This window comes from Hevea brasiliensis, chromosome 3 (genome assembly GCF_030052815.1).
Source record: "Hevea brasiliensis isolate MT/VB/25A 57/8 chromosome 3, ASM3005281v1, whole genome shotgun sequence".
In the NCBI taxonomy this organism is placed as follows: domain Eukaryota; kingdom Viridiplantae; phylum Streptophyta; class Magnoliopsida; order Malpighiales; family Euphorbiaceae; genus Hevea; species Hevea brasiliensis.
Window position 1 is genome coordinate 89,164,510 of NC_079495.1, and position 20,495 is coordinate 89,185,004.

Here is a 20,495-nt window from a genome sequence, read left to right on the forward strand (position 1 = left end):
AAAATTAAATACAAAACATAAATTATGAGATTTAATTCAAACAAGTTCATTTCGAAGTATCAAAACACATTTCACAAAACCCACAGTTATATCATGCCATTCGAAACAAATATAATCTCAATAGTCAGAGGCTAAGGAGAAATCACATCACAAGGCTAGCTAGCTCAAATATATGGATATTCATTCAAATTCCTCTTCTAATGGCACACCTCAACACTTCATCCAGAGAAAGAATCAAAGTTCGAAACTGATTACCCCCACTAGTCATGCTAGTGAGGTGTTCAAATATATGGTCATGACATTGTGGTTTCAAAACTTATCTTAATAATTTACTAAACATTGCCGTTTCAAATATACACAATAACTTTCAACAATTTAAATCAAAGCATCACAAATAATGTCACAATTCACTATTTCAAATTACTAAAAACAATATGCAAAAAATTATTTGCAGAATTTATACGTTGTGCACAAACCTCAAGCGAGTCGCCTCTTGGCCTTGACTCGATTCTTCGGGTTCTTTCCCGGTGTTCTTTTCAACTGAGATACACAATTTCACAGTTTTTCAGTACCATAACTTAATATAAATCTAAAAAAAAATTTAACTTCACTTTTACCTAGCTCTAATGTGCTAAACTCGACGTTCTTTAAATTTTGTGTTTCGAGGTTACTATTCACTATACTATTCAAGTCAAATTGTTGACTTTCTAAGGCTTAATAGGTATGGGAATTCCAACTTCACCCACATACCACATTTTGGTCGCTAAATTTATTGGTTTTGGTTGTTTACTCAAATTCTAAGTCTTTTAGGCAAATTTGATAATTTTCAGTTTTGGCGTCTAAGGTTGCACTGTTCCATTGGTCATTTTACTGTTGAAATTTGGCAAAACTTTCTTCATAGAAAATGTTCCCTATTGTCTTAAGTTTATTCTCCTTTTTGAATCGCTCCAATTGGAGTTTTGTAACTCAAGTTATAGCCATTTGAACCATGGCTGCCGGATTGGTCTCAACCTAGTTTTCTGGGCAAATTTTTGTTCTGGCAGTTTTAGGTCACCAATTTTTGGATGGCTAAATGACTTGGTTAATGCCTAATTTGTGTTTGTGTTCTTCATGAAAGTTTTAGGTCTATACCTCAACTATCCACTGGTAAAATTTCAGGGCATTTAGACCTTCCTAGCTCAAGTTATGGCCAAATAAACAAACACTATTCATTTGGTCAGTTTGTACAGGGCAGACTGAGATTTTCCAAGTTTGGTCAATTTGTTCACTAGGTTTTGGTCACTTTTTGGGCATGCTTCATAAATGAAAATTGTGTCATTTAGTGTCCACTTTCATTCCCAATTGGTCTCATACCAATTGGACTTGTAAATTTTCATTTTTTGTCCCTCAAAGGGACCTTGGTCATGCTGCCAGTAGCATGACCACACTCAATCCGAATTTGATCTCAACTCCAACACTTCCAATACACTTCATTTGGTCACCATTGACCATTTCCCACTTCAAACTAAGTCAAATATATCATTTACCAATTTCTCACATTTTTGTCTCTAAACCCTAAGTGTCCAAACCCTAGTTTACTAATTCTTTGCATTTGATTGATTCCATGCCTATATACATGTTTCTTCATCTCAAACAAGATCACATATACTCTTAAATCTATCAAATCATGCAAATATACCCCCATACACATGCTGGCCGAAATTCACTCATGGTCCCTCAACAATTAATTTCATTTCATTTCTTTAATTTCTAAGTTACTTTAAGCATATTTACATGAAATTTGAAGAAATAATTTAGAGTTTATTACTAACCTTTTTTGTTGAATTTCTCCCTCTTCAAATCTCCTTTCTTTCCTCTTCTTTTTGTTGTCAATAGTTTTACCAAGCTTCAAAAACAAAGTTTAATAAAGGAATTTGTGAAATTTATGGTTAATTTTGGGGTTTAAGAAGCTTGAGAGTAAGCTTCCATGGAGGTGTATAGTGAGAGAATTGGGAGAGGAAGTGGTGCCAGCTACATGAGGAAGAAGAAATGAAAATTTGATTTTTTTAATTCTTTTGTTTTATCCCCTCAATTGACTTAGTCAAAATTTAATTAAATGAGAATTAATTATGAGGTCATTGCTTAGGTCATTTTGGGTGATGATCAATTGCTTTAACTTTCTTTTTTTTATATATTTTTCTTTAGTTCTTTTAATTTAATTATTGATTATGAAATTTTTTTTTTCTCTGATTTTATTTGACAGTTAGGTCAGGAGTCAGCTCTCGGGCTAAATTGACCAAATTGCCCCTCGCCGGTTCAACCCGGTTTTGCAAATAATTCAATATTTCTTTCGGCTCCCTAACCTAATTATTTGACTGGCTTAACAATTCTTTTTCGTGATTTTCTCTTTTCCACTATGTTCGTAATGGTCCTAAGGACCGTAGCGTCACATTTTATGATTCGAAATTTGAGTTTAAAATGACTTCGCAGTCCTTCCCGAGAAGGTCACCCATCGCTGTGACTCTCGGCTCGTTTAACTTCTTATGTTCTGTTTTTCTTATTTATACTTAACTAATTGGCAATTACTAATTATTTGTATTTATAGGTTATCTAGTTGTCTTAAGTGTGGTTCTAATCCTCTTAATTGTCCGGACCGACACCGGTCACTGTAACAGTGAAATATACCAGACTATGCAAGTAGGGGTGTTACAGTAACCAGACCAATGGAACAGTAGAATACAGTGACCCAAAACTGAAAATTTACAATGTCTCTTAGGAAGCTTAGAAATTGAAATGGCAACCAATGCCGACTAATTTGACACTTAAAATGTGGTATGTGGGTGTCATTAGAATTAACATACCCCTTCAGTATGAAAAAGTCAACATTGTGACTTGAATAGTGTCATGAATAATGTCACCATACATAAAAATATAAAGGACCAAATTTAAGAACTGTAAGGAGTAGGATAAGTCTACAAAGAAATTATTGGAATTAATTATTAGAAATGGATTGAATGAATGCTAAAGCACTTTAAATTATGTGTTTCAGTTGGAAAGGGGCCTTCGAAGGAAAAATGAAAATTGGAGTAAATTGAGTCAACAAAAGAGGTTTGTGCACAACTAGTTTTCCATTTATAACGTTTTGCATATTTCCTTTGATTAAATGAGTTTATTTTCTTTTTGTATTATGTTTCTCAAGCATTGAACTTATTTCAACAATTATGAAAATGTGTTACATTATGGATGAGTTTAGTTTTGGGAAATGGTTAAATTATGACTTTATTTTTATTATGGATTGAAAAGAATTTTGCTTTGGAAAATTATGATTGGAATATGGTTTCATGGGAAATGGATAAAATATGTTTTGAATTGTGATGGGCATAAAAATTATTGGATATTGGAATTGACATTGAATTGAATTGTATTGTGAATTTTATGCTCACCAAAAGAATAATGAAATTTACGAGGTTATTTTATATCTCACTATAGATGCTTGACTTGGTTATTACCCGTCCCTCATTTGTTGAGGAGACACTGGAGTTAGCTTTGTTTTGATTACCATGGTACGTGCACATGCTTAGTTCCTCCTCTTATCAGAGGTTAGATCTAAGTTTAACTTGGCCCTTTTCGGAAGTAATTTGTTGTGCGGATGTAATGTGCACGACGATTCGATCTCCCCGACCATAGGGAGTGAGAATTACTTCGAAGATGGCCCTTACGGATTAGTCATGCATAGAGTTAGTGAGATTAAGAATGGTTTTTGGAAAATGTGCAATAGAGATTTTTAAAATGAGAATTGTACATAATTGATTTTAGTAAAATTTTCTCTTTATTTTCATAAATTGATGGAATTATTTTAAATGTTCAGTTATGATTGAAAAAATTGAATTTCTTAATCAATGTCATTTAATACTTGATTTGTATCATTGAAAATATTGACTTTGATTTGATGAATTTCAAGATGTCCAAATTCTTTGCCATGATTTTGTCAATGTATAGTGAATTATGTTTTAAATTATAGTTGTGTACTACTGAGTTCACCGCTCAGCGATAGCTTTGTATGCTATGGCAAGTGAAAAGAATATAGAGCAACTGAGTAAGATTCCTTGAAGACACATTGGGACTAGCTCCGGGTATATCATAGGTATACCTTTGTACATTAGATTTTGATGTATTCATGTAATAATATGTATGTAAATTATTTGAGCAGTTGTACAAAAACTCTTGTAATATTATTTTAGTATGTAACTTCTAAAATGGCTTCAACTCCTAAAAGGAAAAATGATGCTAAATAGACAATGCCAACATCACCGACTACTTTAGAAAAAATGTACAAGCAAACTAGGGGCCAGCTGATTGAGTTAAAGGAGGAAATGAAGCTCCTTATGAAAAGGTTGGTTAAAGATTATGGAGAAGATATAAAGTTTATCATGCTGCAAGAGTATCCTCTAATAAATGCATATGAAATGCTGTTAGAAGTGCTTGAAATAGGGAGAAAAGAGGTTGCTTGAACTATTGAGGTGGTTAATATTTCATATACATCTTCTGAAATATGAAGGATTGCTATGATTATTGTGGAATGGATGATATTTTTTGCTGATATGGATTTGAAAATCTTTTAATTGTGGATTTGAAGTTTTTTTTTTTTTTTTTTGGTTTAAATAGACATCTGTGATGTTTAGAGATGTTTTTCTTTGTTTGTTTTTAAAGTCTACATCACTGTATTATCTTTTTGCTATGTGTTTAATTGAAATGGTGATGTTAAGAATTTCTATTTATCAAACTCTATATATATAACAAAAATTTTATTAAATATTTAAAATATTATTAAAAGCGTATTATAAAAATTTAAATTTTGAAAATTTACTTTAACAAGATTAAAATACAAAAAGTAAAAATTAAAATTATACACTAATTAAAAAAATAAAAACTATATGTTTATACAAATAGAAAATGATATCATATACACAGATACAATATCAAAATGAAAGATGTTCTTCATCATGGTTTTTTTATCGTTGCTCATGTGTTTAAAGAACTTAGAGCCTTTAATATTAGAGGGAAGATGTTCTACTAACCATTTAATTGTTACTTAGTGTTAATGATTTTGGCGATTCATTTGTATAATGTGGCTAGCTTAAAAAATTAAGACAATTATTTATCTATTTGAAAGACACTGATGGAATGTAATGATTGCTACGTATATATACAATTGGCAATTTTTTTACTACAAAGCATATGTGTTGGATAACTTGTTATTTTTCCTCTTCAACTTATATTCAAGTAGAGTGCTTGAGGACTCTTTTCTCAAGTTGTATTCATGTAGAGTACTTGAGGACTCTTTTCTCAACTTATATTCATGCGGAGTACTTGAGTAAAAATCATATAAACAAATATTTACAGTTTGTAATAAAAGTCTTAACAACTAAAAAAATGTTGTGCCATTCTATTTGCAACTTTGTACCCAAAATCACTATAATTTCCTTTTGTTTTCCAATTCTGAGAAACTGATGTAATCATATTTTTAGCAAACATGACTATATTTTGCAAGCTTATTTTCAATTATTGTAATCAAAATTCAACTTTTAAACAAGTAATGGAAAATAATTGTAGTAATAAATATTAATTTTCATTCAATATTTTATCTTTCTTCGATAAGCACAAACCAATATACAACCCAACAAGAAGAGCAGTTGACAATTGATTAAAATTTGAATTATCAAATACATTTTCTTCCTCTATAACTTCTACATTCAATGATGATCCAATAACATTAGATGATGTAGCTTCTCTACTTGAAGATGAACTTGCATTTCTCTTCATTTTAAAATAACAATTATAAGCTTGAATAGCCTCTACCTCCGTATTATAAGATTTGTATAAACTCTCGCGTTATCCAATAACGTTAGGTACACATTCACGCCTTGTAGTATAAATTCCAGGATGAACACCTTCAAAAACAACATAGTAATTTTCTATTTTTCTTCCTTTACCCATAATAATTTGAAAGATGAAAAATAGAAAGGAAAAAAATAGGAAAGATATTTCTTGCTTGCGAATGAAAGAAAGAGGGAAGATAACTCTCTTTCCTAATACAACCAGACGTAGATGAAGTATAAACAAAGATGGAATTCAATTATGACTTATGGAAGAAGAGCATCAAAATGAAGATTTCCTACTAATCTATGAATATTTTATTGATTTCCTTTCTTGAAGATGAAATCGAGTGAGAAGATGAATATATGAAGCAAGAAATTTTATGCTTCATCGATCTAATTTGGATAAGATAAAGCAGGAAATAAGAAGAAAAGAGATGCAAGAAAGAAATAAAGCACAGACAGGGAGGAAGATGCAAGGAAGAAGCGGAATAGAGAATATGAAAAAATCATATTTAGATGAATCTTTTCTCTAAATTTTAATGTGTTATACAATTTGTTTGTATGTGCGTCAAAAGTTTCAATTTTTGTTGAAACTAACATTTTGTTTCAATTTTTATTGAAACTAGTATTTTATATTGAAAGTTGTAATGCTTTTTAATTGATGAGAGAGAATTTAAAATTTCAAATTCTAAATTTATACATTGTTTTAGGAAAGTATGTAAAAGAACTCTTTTTTTAAAATGAAATTACAAATATGTCCCCATTGAGACACATTTAATGTGGCTCAACTTGATCCAACTAGCAATGCTAATATATATATATATATATATATATATATATATATATATATGAGTGAGCAAATCTCCCATTATTGTGGGTTATATTGCATTTTCCTCGTGCTTCGTGTTGCCCAAATTACAATAATTATAATATTACAAAAAATCCAAATCTCAAACATAAAACAAGTGTTAATATTAAATACTCCCATTATATATGGACTTTTTTTAAAAGTCCTTTTTCTATTTATTTAATTAAAACATAATTGTATTTAATAAATGATTTCATGTTTTCAAATTTTATAAGAATATTAAATTAATATGTTTTTATTACTAGAAAATACCAAAAAGTTTAAACATGCATTTGAAATTTAAATGAGGAATGTATAATACAACTTATTATTAATATTTATTTATAATTATAATAAAATAACTATGAACAATAATAATCACATGCGTTAATAGTTCAACATTAAAAGTGCATAAAATTCAAGGGCAAAAATAAGAATTAATCTAATATTACTACAAAATCTGTATAGCCAATGAATCCCGAATCTGTGTATTTGTCTAATGATACCATTACATAGAAAATACTTGAATGATGACATTCAATTCGAGACAGTGAAAATCGTACTCTCCCAACAAGTCCAAAACCCAAAAGGTGGAAAAAAAAAATATGGATATATTTATATAAAATAAAATAAATTAATGCCCCGGTTATTCAGGGAGAGAAACCAAGCTCAAGCCTTTGGCCTAAGTTACTATTCTTGCAGCCTAAAATTCATCAAATTCTATATCTACAATGCTCCATTGTTCTAGCATCTTTTGCTGTTTGTATCTGGCAATTCTGCACAAAATAATCAAATAGAAACCAAGAATATTAATCAATAACAAGAGTTGCTTAATACAGTACCATCATAGTTGTTTAATAAAATAAACATCTTCAAAGACGCCACTATTTATAGATCTCACAAAGTACATGGTAAGTTATACTTCATTTCCTAAGGCTGCAGGGTCTATCACTAATCAAAAACATTTTTTTATAATAACAAAATTGTTTTTACTAATTTATAATTTGATCAAATCATAATCACATGCTTTTTAATGCCAAAAAAAAAATGATATCAACTAAATATCCATAAATCTTGAATTCAAACAAGATGATACTTTACGACCAACTAATTAAACAATAAAACAAAGCCCAATTCGACAGAAAAAAAAAAAAAAAAAAAAAAACCAAATATTTTCGCTAATTAACAGTTGTATCCAAATATTCTAATTTTGAACCAACATTTAATATTGAGAGCAATTGTATCCAAACCTCAAAATCTGTGTGATCAAAATTCATATTTTAGTATTTTAGGGTGTTAAACTATTATTCGAGTTTATTTTGTTATTAGAGAAAAAGTTTGGCCTTCTTGTCCAATGAGTCTCAAATAAAATTGAGGCTCTATATCCCCTAATGTATAACAAATATTATGATGCTACAACTTTATCATTTTCAGAATTAAGTCCTAAAAGATTTTTTTTATTTTTCTATTTTTTTACATTCAAGTCCTAATGTCTTTGAAATAGCTAACCATTAGTCCTATGGTCAACACCAAATTCCACAGGACAATGCTAACTTTAAAAAAGAATTTTAGTGCTAATACTTTAAAAATAACTCTTTTTTTTTTCTGCTCTGCTCTTTTTCAACTTTTTCCTATTCAATTTGCCAAAAAAAAAAATGTAATAGTTCACCAAAATCACATAAAAAGATGTAACTTTTCAACCAACAAAAAAATAAAAATTTTCACATTAAAATTTCTTTCCTCGTACAACAAATTAAAATATTTTAAGATTTATTTTTTCATTCAGTTATCTTTGAATCTTCAATTTTACTTAAATTTTAAGTTGAACAACTTGAATTATTTAATATACGACTCAAAATTTCAAATTAAAATTCAGTCATATTCTAAAATAATTCAACAAATAACAATGTAAAGTTCATAATGAATTTTGTTCAAACCAATAAATGACAATCTAAGATTGACCATATCTTAAATAATCTAAGATGTGCAACTTAAAATTTAAGCATTGGAGATTCAAAGGTAATTAAAGAAAATATTAGTTAAAATATTTTAATTTGCTGTTTAAGGGAAAAATAATTCATAGGAGAATTTTGATTTTTGTTTGTCAATTTAAACATCCTTATCATTTTATTTATTTTGATAGACTTTTACAGTTTTTGCAAATTGAAGAAAAATAATTTAAAAAAATACTTAAAAATTTTAGACTGATTTTAGACGAAGGGAAAGGTTACTTTTTGCATTGACAAATGAAATTTGGTGTTAACTAATAGACAGAAATGAATGAATAATTTTAAAAACATCAAGATTTTGTTGAAAAAAAAAGGAGTTGGCACTTAATTGTAGAAACCGATAATTTTAGAATTATATAAGCTATAATTTCAAAGCAAAATATTATCAGTAACAAAGTAATACCTAGAATTCTCATTTTACACAAAATAAAAATGCAAAATCAAATCAGAAGAAAAGAACAAAAACAAAAAAGACGACATTAAATGAGAAACTACAGGTGAAGACAGGAGAGAAAATTGGCAACGTAATTTATTCAAGTTCGCAACAATTTTTATTAGAAAATAAAAACACACCATTAGGGTAACAAAATCCCCAATAGGTTCCAAGGACATTTTAGCCATTTTATCAAAGTTGGTTCAGCTACACATGATTTTGAACCGAATTGTTATGAATGAAATGAAAGTTTGGAGGGGCTTGTAAGTAGTAAATCCTTGTTTTGACATGTAAATATGAGTTAACCTCAAAAGTTTGGATGTAAGTTAAACCAAAGGGGAAAAGGAAAAGCATATGAACATATATAGATAAAATGGTTACTAGAAATAATGTGCTTTCTATGTGATTGCCCTCTCTCTCTCTCCTACCAACACCCCCCCACCCCCCCACAGCAACCCCCCCCCCCCAACTTCTCTCTCTCTCTCTCTCTCTCTCTCTCTCTCTCTCTCTCTCCATTTTCTCCCTCTTATAAAAGGGCGAACTAATGCACAAAGCATCCTCTCATAAAATGATTTCAAAATTATCTGTCATTTAATTAGTCTCTGTGCTACTATTTGAAACTCACATGAGATAACTCATGGCTAGTAAATATAACAGCCCAATAAACATGGTTAGATTTTGCACTGCTATAGTCACTGTTAAAGAATACAGTTTGTAGCACCAGAATAATCCCTTGCAGAATGGTTAACTGACACTTCAGACCATTTGATCACTTACAGAATATTGAAAGTAGGGAACACAATTAACTCAGAGTCAAGGCCAAAGGGGAGACCATCCAAAAACTTTTCCCCATTCTGCTAAAATTTAAGGCCATCTAGTTCATCATATTCCTTCACAGAATCTCAACCCACATTCTTTGCACTGGTTTATTCCATATAACTATTTATCTGAGAATTCATTAGCCTTCATGGACATGACAAAGCACAAAGCTAAACACTTCTCCACAGAAAACAATTTGATTAATATTTTGCGTCCTTTTCACAATTTAAAGGGAAACACAAACTTAAACCCTCTTACACAAAGTCTTAACTCGCCTACAACGAAGGCAAAAAAATGAAAAAAAAAATGACAGTTTTCAAGTTAATAATACAAGAGATCATAAGGACGCATGAGCATCAAGGAAGATGTAACTTACGCATACTTAAATGAGAGACAATGCAGAGGAGCTTTATTAGTTTCATCCATCATCTTTCTTCAATAGCTTAGGAGAGAAATGCATCCTAGAATAGAGCACAGCAATCAAACTTTCTAACCACAATTCTCTGTATAGAAATGCAGCAACCAGTGCACAAATGAAATCAAGTATGTGTAATTATTACCATCAGAGAGGCAAAAACCATTCTTTTCCACATTTAACATTGCAAGTTTGATCAACTTTTGACACATTGTTACTCATACTAAGCATCTGAAGCTGAAGTTCCCTGTTCGACAGATTTTGCTCTACTGGAGTATAGGATCCAAATTTAATCCAAACTAAATAAGGAAAAAGAAAAGAAAAGAAACCTTACACACACAGTTCATACCTTCCTCGTGACTTTGATGATTTTCACCTTTAGCCTTTTCAATATCAGAATTTAAAGACCGGGCAAGCCATTTAACACGATTTAATCGTAACCCTTTCGGAGGCACACCTGAACCATAGTCTAAAATGTGTAAGCTTATAAGAACGAAAATCTAATTCCAAAACTCATTAATATAATGGAGCATGAACAAGGAAAAGCTTACAACTGGAATTTGCGTTTACATTTCCCCTAATGATCAAATCTGCAGCAATTATGTGATTATTAGAAATATCTACAGGATCATCCAGTGACCTCGCCAGATGTTTCAAATGGTTTAGACGCAATCTTCTGGGTAATTTAGCTAATATATGAGCCGGAATTTCCAAACCTGAATCAAATCAAGTCAACATTTTTGAGAAACAAGATCATCTAGCTATTCCATTGAGGGTAAAAAAATTAAAATAAAAACTCTCACCTACAGAATTCTTGTGCCCTGAATTGAGACCAACATTGCATTGGGCATCAACAATCGAAACGGAAATCAATGGTGGGTAATCGTTACTTTTGGCAGCGAGCGTGGTGGAGGAGGAGGTGGTGGATGTGGTGGTGGTGGTGGTGGTGGTTGTATTTTGATTAACTCGAAGGTCCAAGCGGGCATTTTCAGCTCTCTGACGACGTAGTTGATAGTTTCTCCGGCGTCTAGCGAGATGCTTCTCCCTCTCCTCAACACTCATGGATTGTCTTCTCTGCCTATCACGTATACGACGCCGTTCTCTTTCTTGCTCCTTCTGCAAGCTCCTCATCAATGCCCTCTCTGATCCCTCCTCCACCATAATCATTTAATTTAACAAAAATTTCCTACGATCAAAAGCAAATAAACAATTCAATTTTAAAAAATAAATTGAAATTTGATTGGGTTTTGAGAGAAATGGAAAATTAACCTTGAAACAGAGGTTTTGATATAGAATTCAGATGAAATTGAGCAGTTTCCTGGCAAATTTGGCAAATGAGTGGGAAATTTGACGCCATATAAAATCAATAATAATCTAATTAAGAAAATTAATAATAATTTGGACCGCTGAATCACGCTTTTGGACCGAAACCTCTGCTTCTATCGCCAGTTGTCCTTTAGGCTAATTGAATTCACCACTTGCCCAAACCAACCAACTAATCCTCAATCATATCTTGTCGCATTTTCTTAATTTTTAAGTGCTAAACGTATAATGTATAAAAATATTATAATATTGTCTACCCAAAAAAAAAAATTATAATATTCTAAAAAAATAAAAAATATGAAAATATAAAAGCACAGAACTAAGAAACCATTTGTTATTATTAATTTATGCCATGTTCCTGATATATTATTATAAATTAATAGTTCAATACCATCAATCAAATTTTCTTTATAAAAAAATCGAATTTTCATTTAAGTGAATATCAAAATATAATGACAAATTATGACTTGGAACGTAAACTAAAAAAAAACTAATACTCGGATCAGTGTATAGGATAAAAATCATAAAATAATCGCTGTAATTAGAATTTCGTCCACACGAGAACTCTTAACAAGATATAATACAATTTTATATCTTGCTTAATAATAATAATAATAATACCAATAATTAAAAAAATTAAAATTTACGAATTTTACAAATTATAGTTAAAACTTTTTTTATCAAATTTGTCCTAATTGAAAATGTTAGTATTAATTATAAGCAGTCAAATAATTTTGACTATTAAATTCTAATATAGTGGTTATTATTTTATATGTTATTATCGACATGGCTTAACTTTAGTAGTAGAAACAAAAATTAAAATTTTTCAATTTTTATCAATTATAGCCAATTTTATAGGTTTATTTTATTTATAGCCAATTCACCACTAAAAAAAAAATAAGAGTTTCAGCGATGGAATTTCTAATGGATATCCATTACAAATTATTTCAAATACCAAAGGACTTTGTGATGGATATTGACGGTTAATAATTTTAGTATATAGCAACAGACTTAATTTAGTTTTTTTACGAGATTTCTAACAGAACTTCTGACAGATTAAAAACATCAGAAATCCATCAGAAAAGCAAACTTTAAATATTAAAATTTCTAATTTTTCATCTAGGTTAGAATTTAAAATCCCGCCCCCAATTTTACTCTCCCTCCCTCTCGACACTTTGCCATTGTTACTACCTAATATCCCCTATCTCTCATCTATGCACTCATCACTGTTGCCATCGTCACCATCGACCGAAGCAAACCCAGCCATCATTCTTCTTTCCCCTTGGAGTTTCAGTGGAGCCATCTTTCTTCTTTCCTTTGAGAGCCACCGAAGCCTTTTTTTTTGTTTTTATGCAATCATCCTTCTTTTATTTCAAGATGTGATATTGTTTACTGGTCTACCATGATTTTGCCTAGTCTGCTTTGATTTTGTTTTCTGTGATTTTATTTTTTGTAAAAAGTTTTAATAGTCAAGAAATGACTTTTGGGTTAGAGATATATGGAGCTTTGTTCTTTACTGGAACTATGTTTGCTACCTCTAAATTTGTTTGTTCTTTGCTTTTAGGTTAGAGATATATGAGTTATCTCTAAATTATATCATTAAAAAGAACAACTCTAAGCAATAAGGAAAAGATTACCTAGACAAACATAATAAATTGTATTTAACTATTTATTGTGCTGTTCTTGTGTGCTATTCTGTTTGTAAATGAAATTTGAACTACAATTGTCTTTGGTTCTATAAATACATCAAACAAATATTGGTTTTATCCTCTGGGTTTGTTTATTGTAATTTATAAACCTTTATCAATTGCTTGGTTCCAATATTTTTGTAATCCCTTCTTGTTTTGTCTTCACTTCGATAAGTAATAGAACATGAACAAAATGACAAAAGCCAATTTGGCATATTGTCCTCCCTTCTATTTGAGACATACAAAGTTTGTAACACCCTCATTTGTATAGCCTGGTATATTTCACTGTTCCGGTGACCGGTGTCGGTCCGGACAATTAAGGGGATTAGAACCATATCTAAGACAACTAGAGAAGTCATAAATACAAATAATTAGTAATGTTCAATTAGTTAAGTATAAATAAGAAAAACAGAACATAAGAAGTTAAACGAGCAGAGAGTCACAGCGATGGGTGACCTTCTCGGGAACGATTGCGAAGTCATTTTAAACTCAAATTTCGAACCGTAAAATGTGACGTCGCGGTCCTTAGGACCCTTATAAATACAGTGGAAAAGAGGAAATCATGAAAAAGAACTGTTAAGCCAGTCAAATAATTAGGTCAGGGAGCCAAAAGAAATATAGAATTAATTGCAAACCGGGATGAACCGGCGAGGGGCAATTTGATCAATTGACCCCGAGAGCTGACTCCTGACCTAACTGTCAAATAAAATCGGAGAAAAGAAAACTTCGGGGTCAAGAATTAAATTAAAGAACTATTGAAGAATTAAAGAAAAAGAAAAAGAATAAAAATGGGACTTATTACATCATGATGATGACATCATATAAGATGTCAAAATTAATTTTAATTTTCCAACCTTTTTTACCAAGTCAAATAGCTAAATAATTACAAAAAAAAAAGAAAAGAAAATAGGATTATGACATCACCCAAATGACATCATGCATGACATTAAAAATAAATTCTATTTAATTTAATCTTTGACCAAGTCAATTATGTGGCATAAAAACAAAAATTCAAAAAGATTTTTTTTACTTCTTCTTTTTCTTATTCCCGTAGCCTTCTCCTCTCCCTCTCTTCTTATTTTGTTCCACCATTAAAGGTTAGATTTAAGCTTCTTAAACTTTCGATTTCACCCCCTAATCCTTGAGAATAATTATAAAAACTATTAAATTGACCCTCAAGAAGAAGATTTGGAGCAAGAAATTAAAAGAATTTCAAGATTTGAGGGAGATTAAAAAACTTCAATTAAGGTAAGTTTCCTCTTTTAATTTGAATTTGAATTGAATTTTAAGTATGAAATTATGGTTAAACAAGATTTTAATTGCATAAAAACATGAAAAATTTTCATGTAGAGGGACTAAGCTGAAATTTGGCCAGCATGAAGGGGAGGGTGATTTACATGATTTGAATGGTTTGAATGGGTTTAGAAACTTTAGTTAGTTGAATGGTTAGGATTAAAAGCTTTAAAGATAATTAAATGCAAAAATTAGTGTGAATTAGGGTTTGGACATTAGGGTTTAGGGACCAAAAAAGTGAAGAAGTGCTAAATGATGTCTTTGACATAGTTTAAGGAGAGAAATGGTCATTTGTGACCTAATTAAGTGTGTTAGAAGTGTTTGAATCAAAGCCAAATTTGGATTGGGTATGCACCATGACTAAAAGTCAACTTTGAGGGACCAAAAATGGAATTTTACAAGTCCAATTGGTATGAGACCAATTGGGAATGAAAATAGGCACTAAATGACACAATTTTCATTTAGGAAGCATGCCCAAAAAGTGACTAAAACCTAGTGAACAAATTGACCAAAGTTGAGAAATCACAGTTTGCCTCTGCACAAACTGACCAAATGAACAGTGTTTGCTCATTTGGTCATAACTCGAGCTAGGTAGGTCAAAATGACCTGAAAGTTTACCAGCAGTTAGATGAGATATAGATCTAAAAATTTCATGAAGAACACCAACCCAAATTATGCCATTAACCCAATCAAATTACTGAGCGAATTTGGTGACCTGAACCTGCAGAACTGCAGATTACCATATGAACAGTAAAGTTTCAATGGCTATAACTCTCTCTAGAAAACTCCGATTTAAGTGATTCTTGAACCGATAGAAACCTAAGACATATTAGAACATTTAATATGAAGAAAATTAGGCCAAATTATGGACTTAACTTGATCAAATTGCTGAACAAAGTTGGATTAATAAATCTGTAGAACCAAATTCTGCAGCATGAACAGTAACTGTATTTTGGCTATAACTTGAGCTACAAAACTCCAATTGGGGTGATTCAAAAAGGAGAATAAACTTAAGACAATAGGAAACATTTTCTGTGAAGAAAGTTTTGCCAAATTCCAACAGTAAAGTGACCAATAGAATAGTGCAACTTAGGCTCTAAAACTGAAAATTGGCAATTTTGCCTAAAAGACCTAAGTTTTGAGAAAACAACCAAAACCAACAAATTTAGTGACCAAAATGTGGTATGTGGGTGAAGTTGGAATTCCGATAGCTATTAAGCCTTAGAAAGTCAACAATTTGACTTGAATAGTGTAGTAAATAGTAACTCGAAATACAAAATTTTAAAAACGTCGAATTTAACACGTTAGAGCTAGGTAGAAGTGAAGTTAAATTTATTTTTGGATTTATGCTAAGTTATGATACTGAAACACTGTAAAATTATGTGTTTCAGTGGAAAAGAATACCGGGACAGAACCCGAGGAGTCAAGTCAAGGCCAACAGGTGACTCGTTTGAGGTTTGTGCACAACGTATACTTTTTATAATCATCTTTTGTATACTGTTTTGAATAATGTGAAATATTGGATTATGGCATTCTTATGATGTTTGATCTAAATTGTTGAAAGTTATTATGTATATTTGAAATAACAATGTTTAGCAAATTGTTAAGATAAGTTTTGAAACCACAGTGTCATGACCATATATTTGAATACCTCACTAGCACGACTAGTGGGGGTAATTAGTTTCGAATTTTAATTCCTTCTCTGGAGAAGTGTTGAGGTGTGCCAGTAGAAGAGGATGTGAATGGATATCCATATATTTGAGCTAGCTAGCCTTGTGATGTGATTTCTCTTTAACCTCTGGCTATTGAGATTCTATTTGTTTCGAATGGCATGATCTAACTATGAGTTTTATGAAATGTGTTTTGATACTTTGAAATGAACTTGGTTTGCATTAAAATCTCATAATTCATGTTTTGTGTTTAATGCTCATGTTTAGTCAAATTTTTTAATAAATGTGATTTATATTTTGCATAAAGATTATTTTAGTATGTTGTGCACCACTGAGTCCTAGTACTCAGCGATAGCTTCTATTGTCATCAGAATCTGAGACTAGAAGAGCAGCAGATTGAGCTGCTAAGGATTAAAGATTATTCAGCTTGAAGTTATCGAGTATAATTTATACCCTAATTATAAATATTTCTTTTGATGTATGTATTGCATATAAATGTATGGACATGCAAATGGGTCTTGAGCAGCTTGTACAAAAATTGTATGAAGTTTGTAATAAAGTTTAGTTTGTATTTCTTTTGACGTAAATTTTATAAGGATGTATATAAATTGTTTTGTCTCTAATAAAAAATGAGTGGAACTATTTATTTAATTTGAATGAAATGTATTGCTAGTATTTTGAGGCTCATTGAATTTTGAAATTGATTGAAATGATTACGGAGTTGTTGAAATGGATTGAGTTTGATTGTGAAATTGAAGTAGTTGTTGAGAAACATTTGTAAAAGTGCTTTTTACAGGTATTTGAAGAACTGTTTTCTCAAAGTATAAACGAAACTCTGTCAAAATTTTTATAAAATTTGCAAAAAAATAAAATGGGCCAAAAGTTTTAACTAGTTTTTAATTTCAATTAAATGTTTTAAATACCTATTAGAAAACGCTCACCACTTATCAAAAATAAGAAAATTGTTTTAAAATCCCTTGTAGAGTACTTAATGAGTTATCGGTAGATGAAGTGCAGTAGTTCATTAGGTATTCTACAGGATCATGTTATGCCTTACAGAGGGGTAAGGTGTGACATGTTTTAGTGGTATCAGAGAAAATTTTTGAAGTATATTTTAAGTTGAGAATTTGTGTCTTTTCTTTGTTAAGTACAACTGCTCAACGTCCATATTTGTTACATACAATGCATTACATCATAAATATGAACTAACGGAGGGAAATCTCCTTGTGTTACTTGTTCAGGAGATACCTTAATTTCGGACTGAAATGGAAGAAGGGGATCGCTCAGTTGAGCAGTCTGTTGAAGCTGAGGCACAAGGGGAAGCCCCAGCTTTACCGAATGTCAGTGGATCCATAGCACCAGCCCCGCAAATGCTGCAATTTCCTGCACAGTTTGCACAGCAGATGGCGGCAATGTTTCAACAAATGGCTGGCGGTATGCCTGTTCAAGCTCCACCCCAACCACCTGTGGCACAATCGCTGTTTCCAGCCAGACAGTATGACAAATTATTGAAATATGGGGCTACAGAATTTAAGGGTACAGTGGACCCTTTAGAGGCAGAGCAATGGCTTGAAAGAATGGACAGAGTATTTAAGAAGCTGCACTGCCAAGATGAACTGAAGTTTGAGTATTCAGTGTCTCTACTGCAAGGGGATGCATATGATTAGTGGAAGACCATCCCCCACAGCTTGGCTGAACCACCAGTGCTAACCTGAGATGACTTCATCAGAGAGTTTAGACAGAAATACATCTCAGATGCATATGTTGATCAGAAGTTACAAGAGTTTCTGAGTCTAAAACAAGGCAACAGAACAGTGGCAGAGTATGAGAGGGAGTTCTCCACTTAAGTCACTATGCAGGGAGTCTCCTTACTACCAGCAAGGCAAGATGCAAAAGATTTGAGACTGGTTTGAAGCCCAGTTTGAGAATGCAAATAGTGGGATTCAGGCACAGCAATTTTTCAGAACTCATGTCTCAAGCACTTGAGCTAGAAAGGATTGAATCAGAGGCGACCCAATAAAAGAAAAATCAGAGAAAGCTGAGAAATCAGAGAAAGACAAGGGGGAAAAGTCAGTAGAACAGAGTTCTAGTGGGACCTCTGGGAAGAAAAAGAAGTTTAGTGGACCCAGCAGGGGTCGAGGTGAAAGATTTGGTAAGGGCAGATTTTCCTAACAGAGACCCCCTAGGTCTGGTCAACAGTCGAGTAGGGGTTCACATCCTGCCCGCTCCTATGAGACTTGTGGCAAGATTCAGGGGGGGGAGTGCTATTGGGCCACTGGAGCCTGCTTTAACTGTGGAGGCAAGGGCCATATAGCTAAAGACTATACTAGTGCTTCGAGATATGGTCCAGCTCCTACTACTGCCGAGGGATCTATTCAGAGTCCTGCTCCCAGAGGTTCACAGTCAGTTGGTAGAGGAAGAGGCAGAGGTAGAGGCACTGCTTGGTCGATCGAGACAGGAAGTACTTCAGTCAGGGTTTATTCAATGAGACAACGAGAAGAGGCTGAGACTTCCAATGTAGTAGCTAGTATATTTTCTATCTCTGATCAAGAAGTATTTGTATTATTTGATCCGGGTTCAACCCATTCATATGTTAGTGCTAGCATAGTCAGTTCACTTGCTGTTCCATGTATGCAAATGGGTTTTGAAGTGCTAGTAACTAGTCCATTAGGACAAGAGGTTTGGGTCAACAGAATTTATAGGGACTGTCCATTGGTGATCCAAGGACATGTTTTCCTATTAGACTTGATTGAAATGCCCTTCAGAGATTATGATATTATCTTGAGCATGAATTGGTTAGCCAGGCATCACGCCATGATTGACTGTAGACTGAAGACAGTCACTTTTGGTCTCCCTTTGTTCGGTGATGTGGTAATACATGGGGAGAGGCATTTACTGCCATCAAACATCATTTTGGCTGCACTAGCCAGAAGGATGATCAGAAAGGGGTGTGAAGCATACTTGGCACATGTGATAGACACCCAAGTGGGAGTCCAAAGATCGAGGACATCCCTACGGTATGTGACTTTCCGGATGTGTTTCCTGATGAATTGCCAGGATTACCTCCAGAAAGAGAGGTGCAGTTTGAGATTGATGTTATGCCTGGTGTGGACCCAATCTCCATAACACCATATAGAATGGCACCTGCAGAATTGAAAGAGTTGAAAGTGCAGTTGCAAGAATTGCTTGACAAGGGCTTTATCTGCCCTAGTGTGTCACCTTGGGGAGCGCCACTGTTGTTTGTAAAGAAGAAGGATGGCACTCTCTGCTTATGTATTGACTACCGACAGTTGAATAAGGTGACAATAAAGAACAGATACCCCTTGCCCCGCATTGATGACTTGTTTGATCAGTTGAGGGGTGCAGCTGTGTTCTCCAAAATTGACCTGAGATCAGGTTATTATCAGCTGAAAATACAAGAGCAGAGTATTTCTAAAACTGCCTTCAGAACCCGCTGTGGCCATTATGAGATCTTGGTCATGCCATTCGGGTTAACTAATGCTTCGGCTGCTTTTATGGACCTGATGAACACTATCTTCATATCATACTTCGACCAGTTTCTTGTGGTATTTATTGATGATATATTGGTCTATTCGAGGAATGCAGAAGAGCATGATAGACATCTGCGGATTGTACTACAGACATTGAGGGAGAAACAGCTATATGCCAAATTGTCGAAATGTGAATTTTGGCTGAAGGAGATAGCCTTTTTGGGACACATAGAATCAGCAGAGGGTATTAAGGTAGATCCTAACAAGATAGAAGCTGTCCTTAATTGGAAGCCACCCAGAAATATCACAGAGATTCGTAGTTTTCTGGGTTTAGCTGGATACTACCGTAGATTTGTGAAGGGATTCTCCATGTTGGCATCTCCATTGACCAAACTGCTTAGGAAAGATATGAAATTTCAGTGGATGGATAAATGCCAGCAAAGCTTTGATGAATTGAAGAGATGTTTGACTGAAGCTCCAGTCCTGACTTTACCTACACCGGGTAAAGAATATACAATTTACAGCGATGCTTCTCACAATAGGTTAGGTTGTGTGTTGATGCAAGATCAAAATGTCATTGCCTATGCATCATGCCAGCTAAAACCGCATGAGAGGAATTATCTGACACATGACTTGGAGCTTGCAGCTA

At 32.6% G+C, this 20,495-nt stretch overlaps 1 protein-coding gene across 6 annotated transcripts; it reads right to left on the minus strand.

The window, feature by feature from the left end:
- Positions 1-7,122: 7,122 nt before the first annotated feature.
- LOC110666670 (uncharacterized) lies at positions 7,123-11,895 on the minus strand. Of its 6 annotated transcripts, XM_021827240.2 has the most exons (8): positions 11,786-11,887; positions 11,651-11,699; positions 11,185-11,567; positions 10,933-11,097; positions 10,731-10,838; positions 10,527-10,650; positions 10,343-10,427; positions 7,123-7,481 (listed from the first exon to the last, which is right to left on the minus strand). In XM_021827240.2, the coding sequence occupies exons 3-6, from the start codon at positions 11,546-11,548 to the stop codon at positions 10,529-10,531; spliced, it is 759 nt and encodes a 252-aa protein (XP_021682932.1). In that variant the 5' UTR covers positions 11,549-11,567; positions 11,651-11,699; positions 11,786-11,887; the 3' UTR covers positions 7,123-7,481; positions 10,343-10,427; positions 10,527-10,528. The 6 variants fall into 6 exon arrangements, with proteins under 6 accessions (XP_021682932.1, XP_021682934.1, XP_021682933.1 ...); XM_021827242.2 differs by having other exon boundaries at positions 10,527-10,628; positions 11,651-11,895; XM_021827241.2 differs by having other exon boundaries at positions 10,527-10,647; positions 11,651-11,895.
- Positions 11,896-20,495: the final 8,600 nt, after the last annotated feature.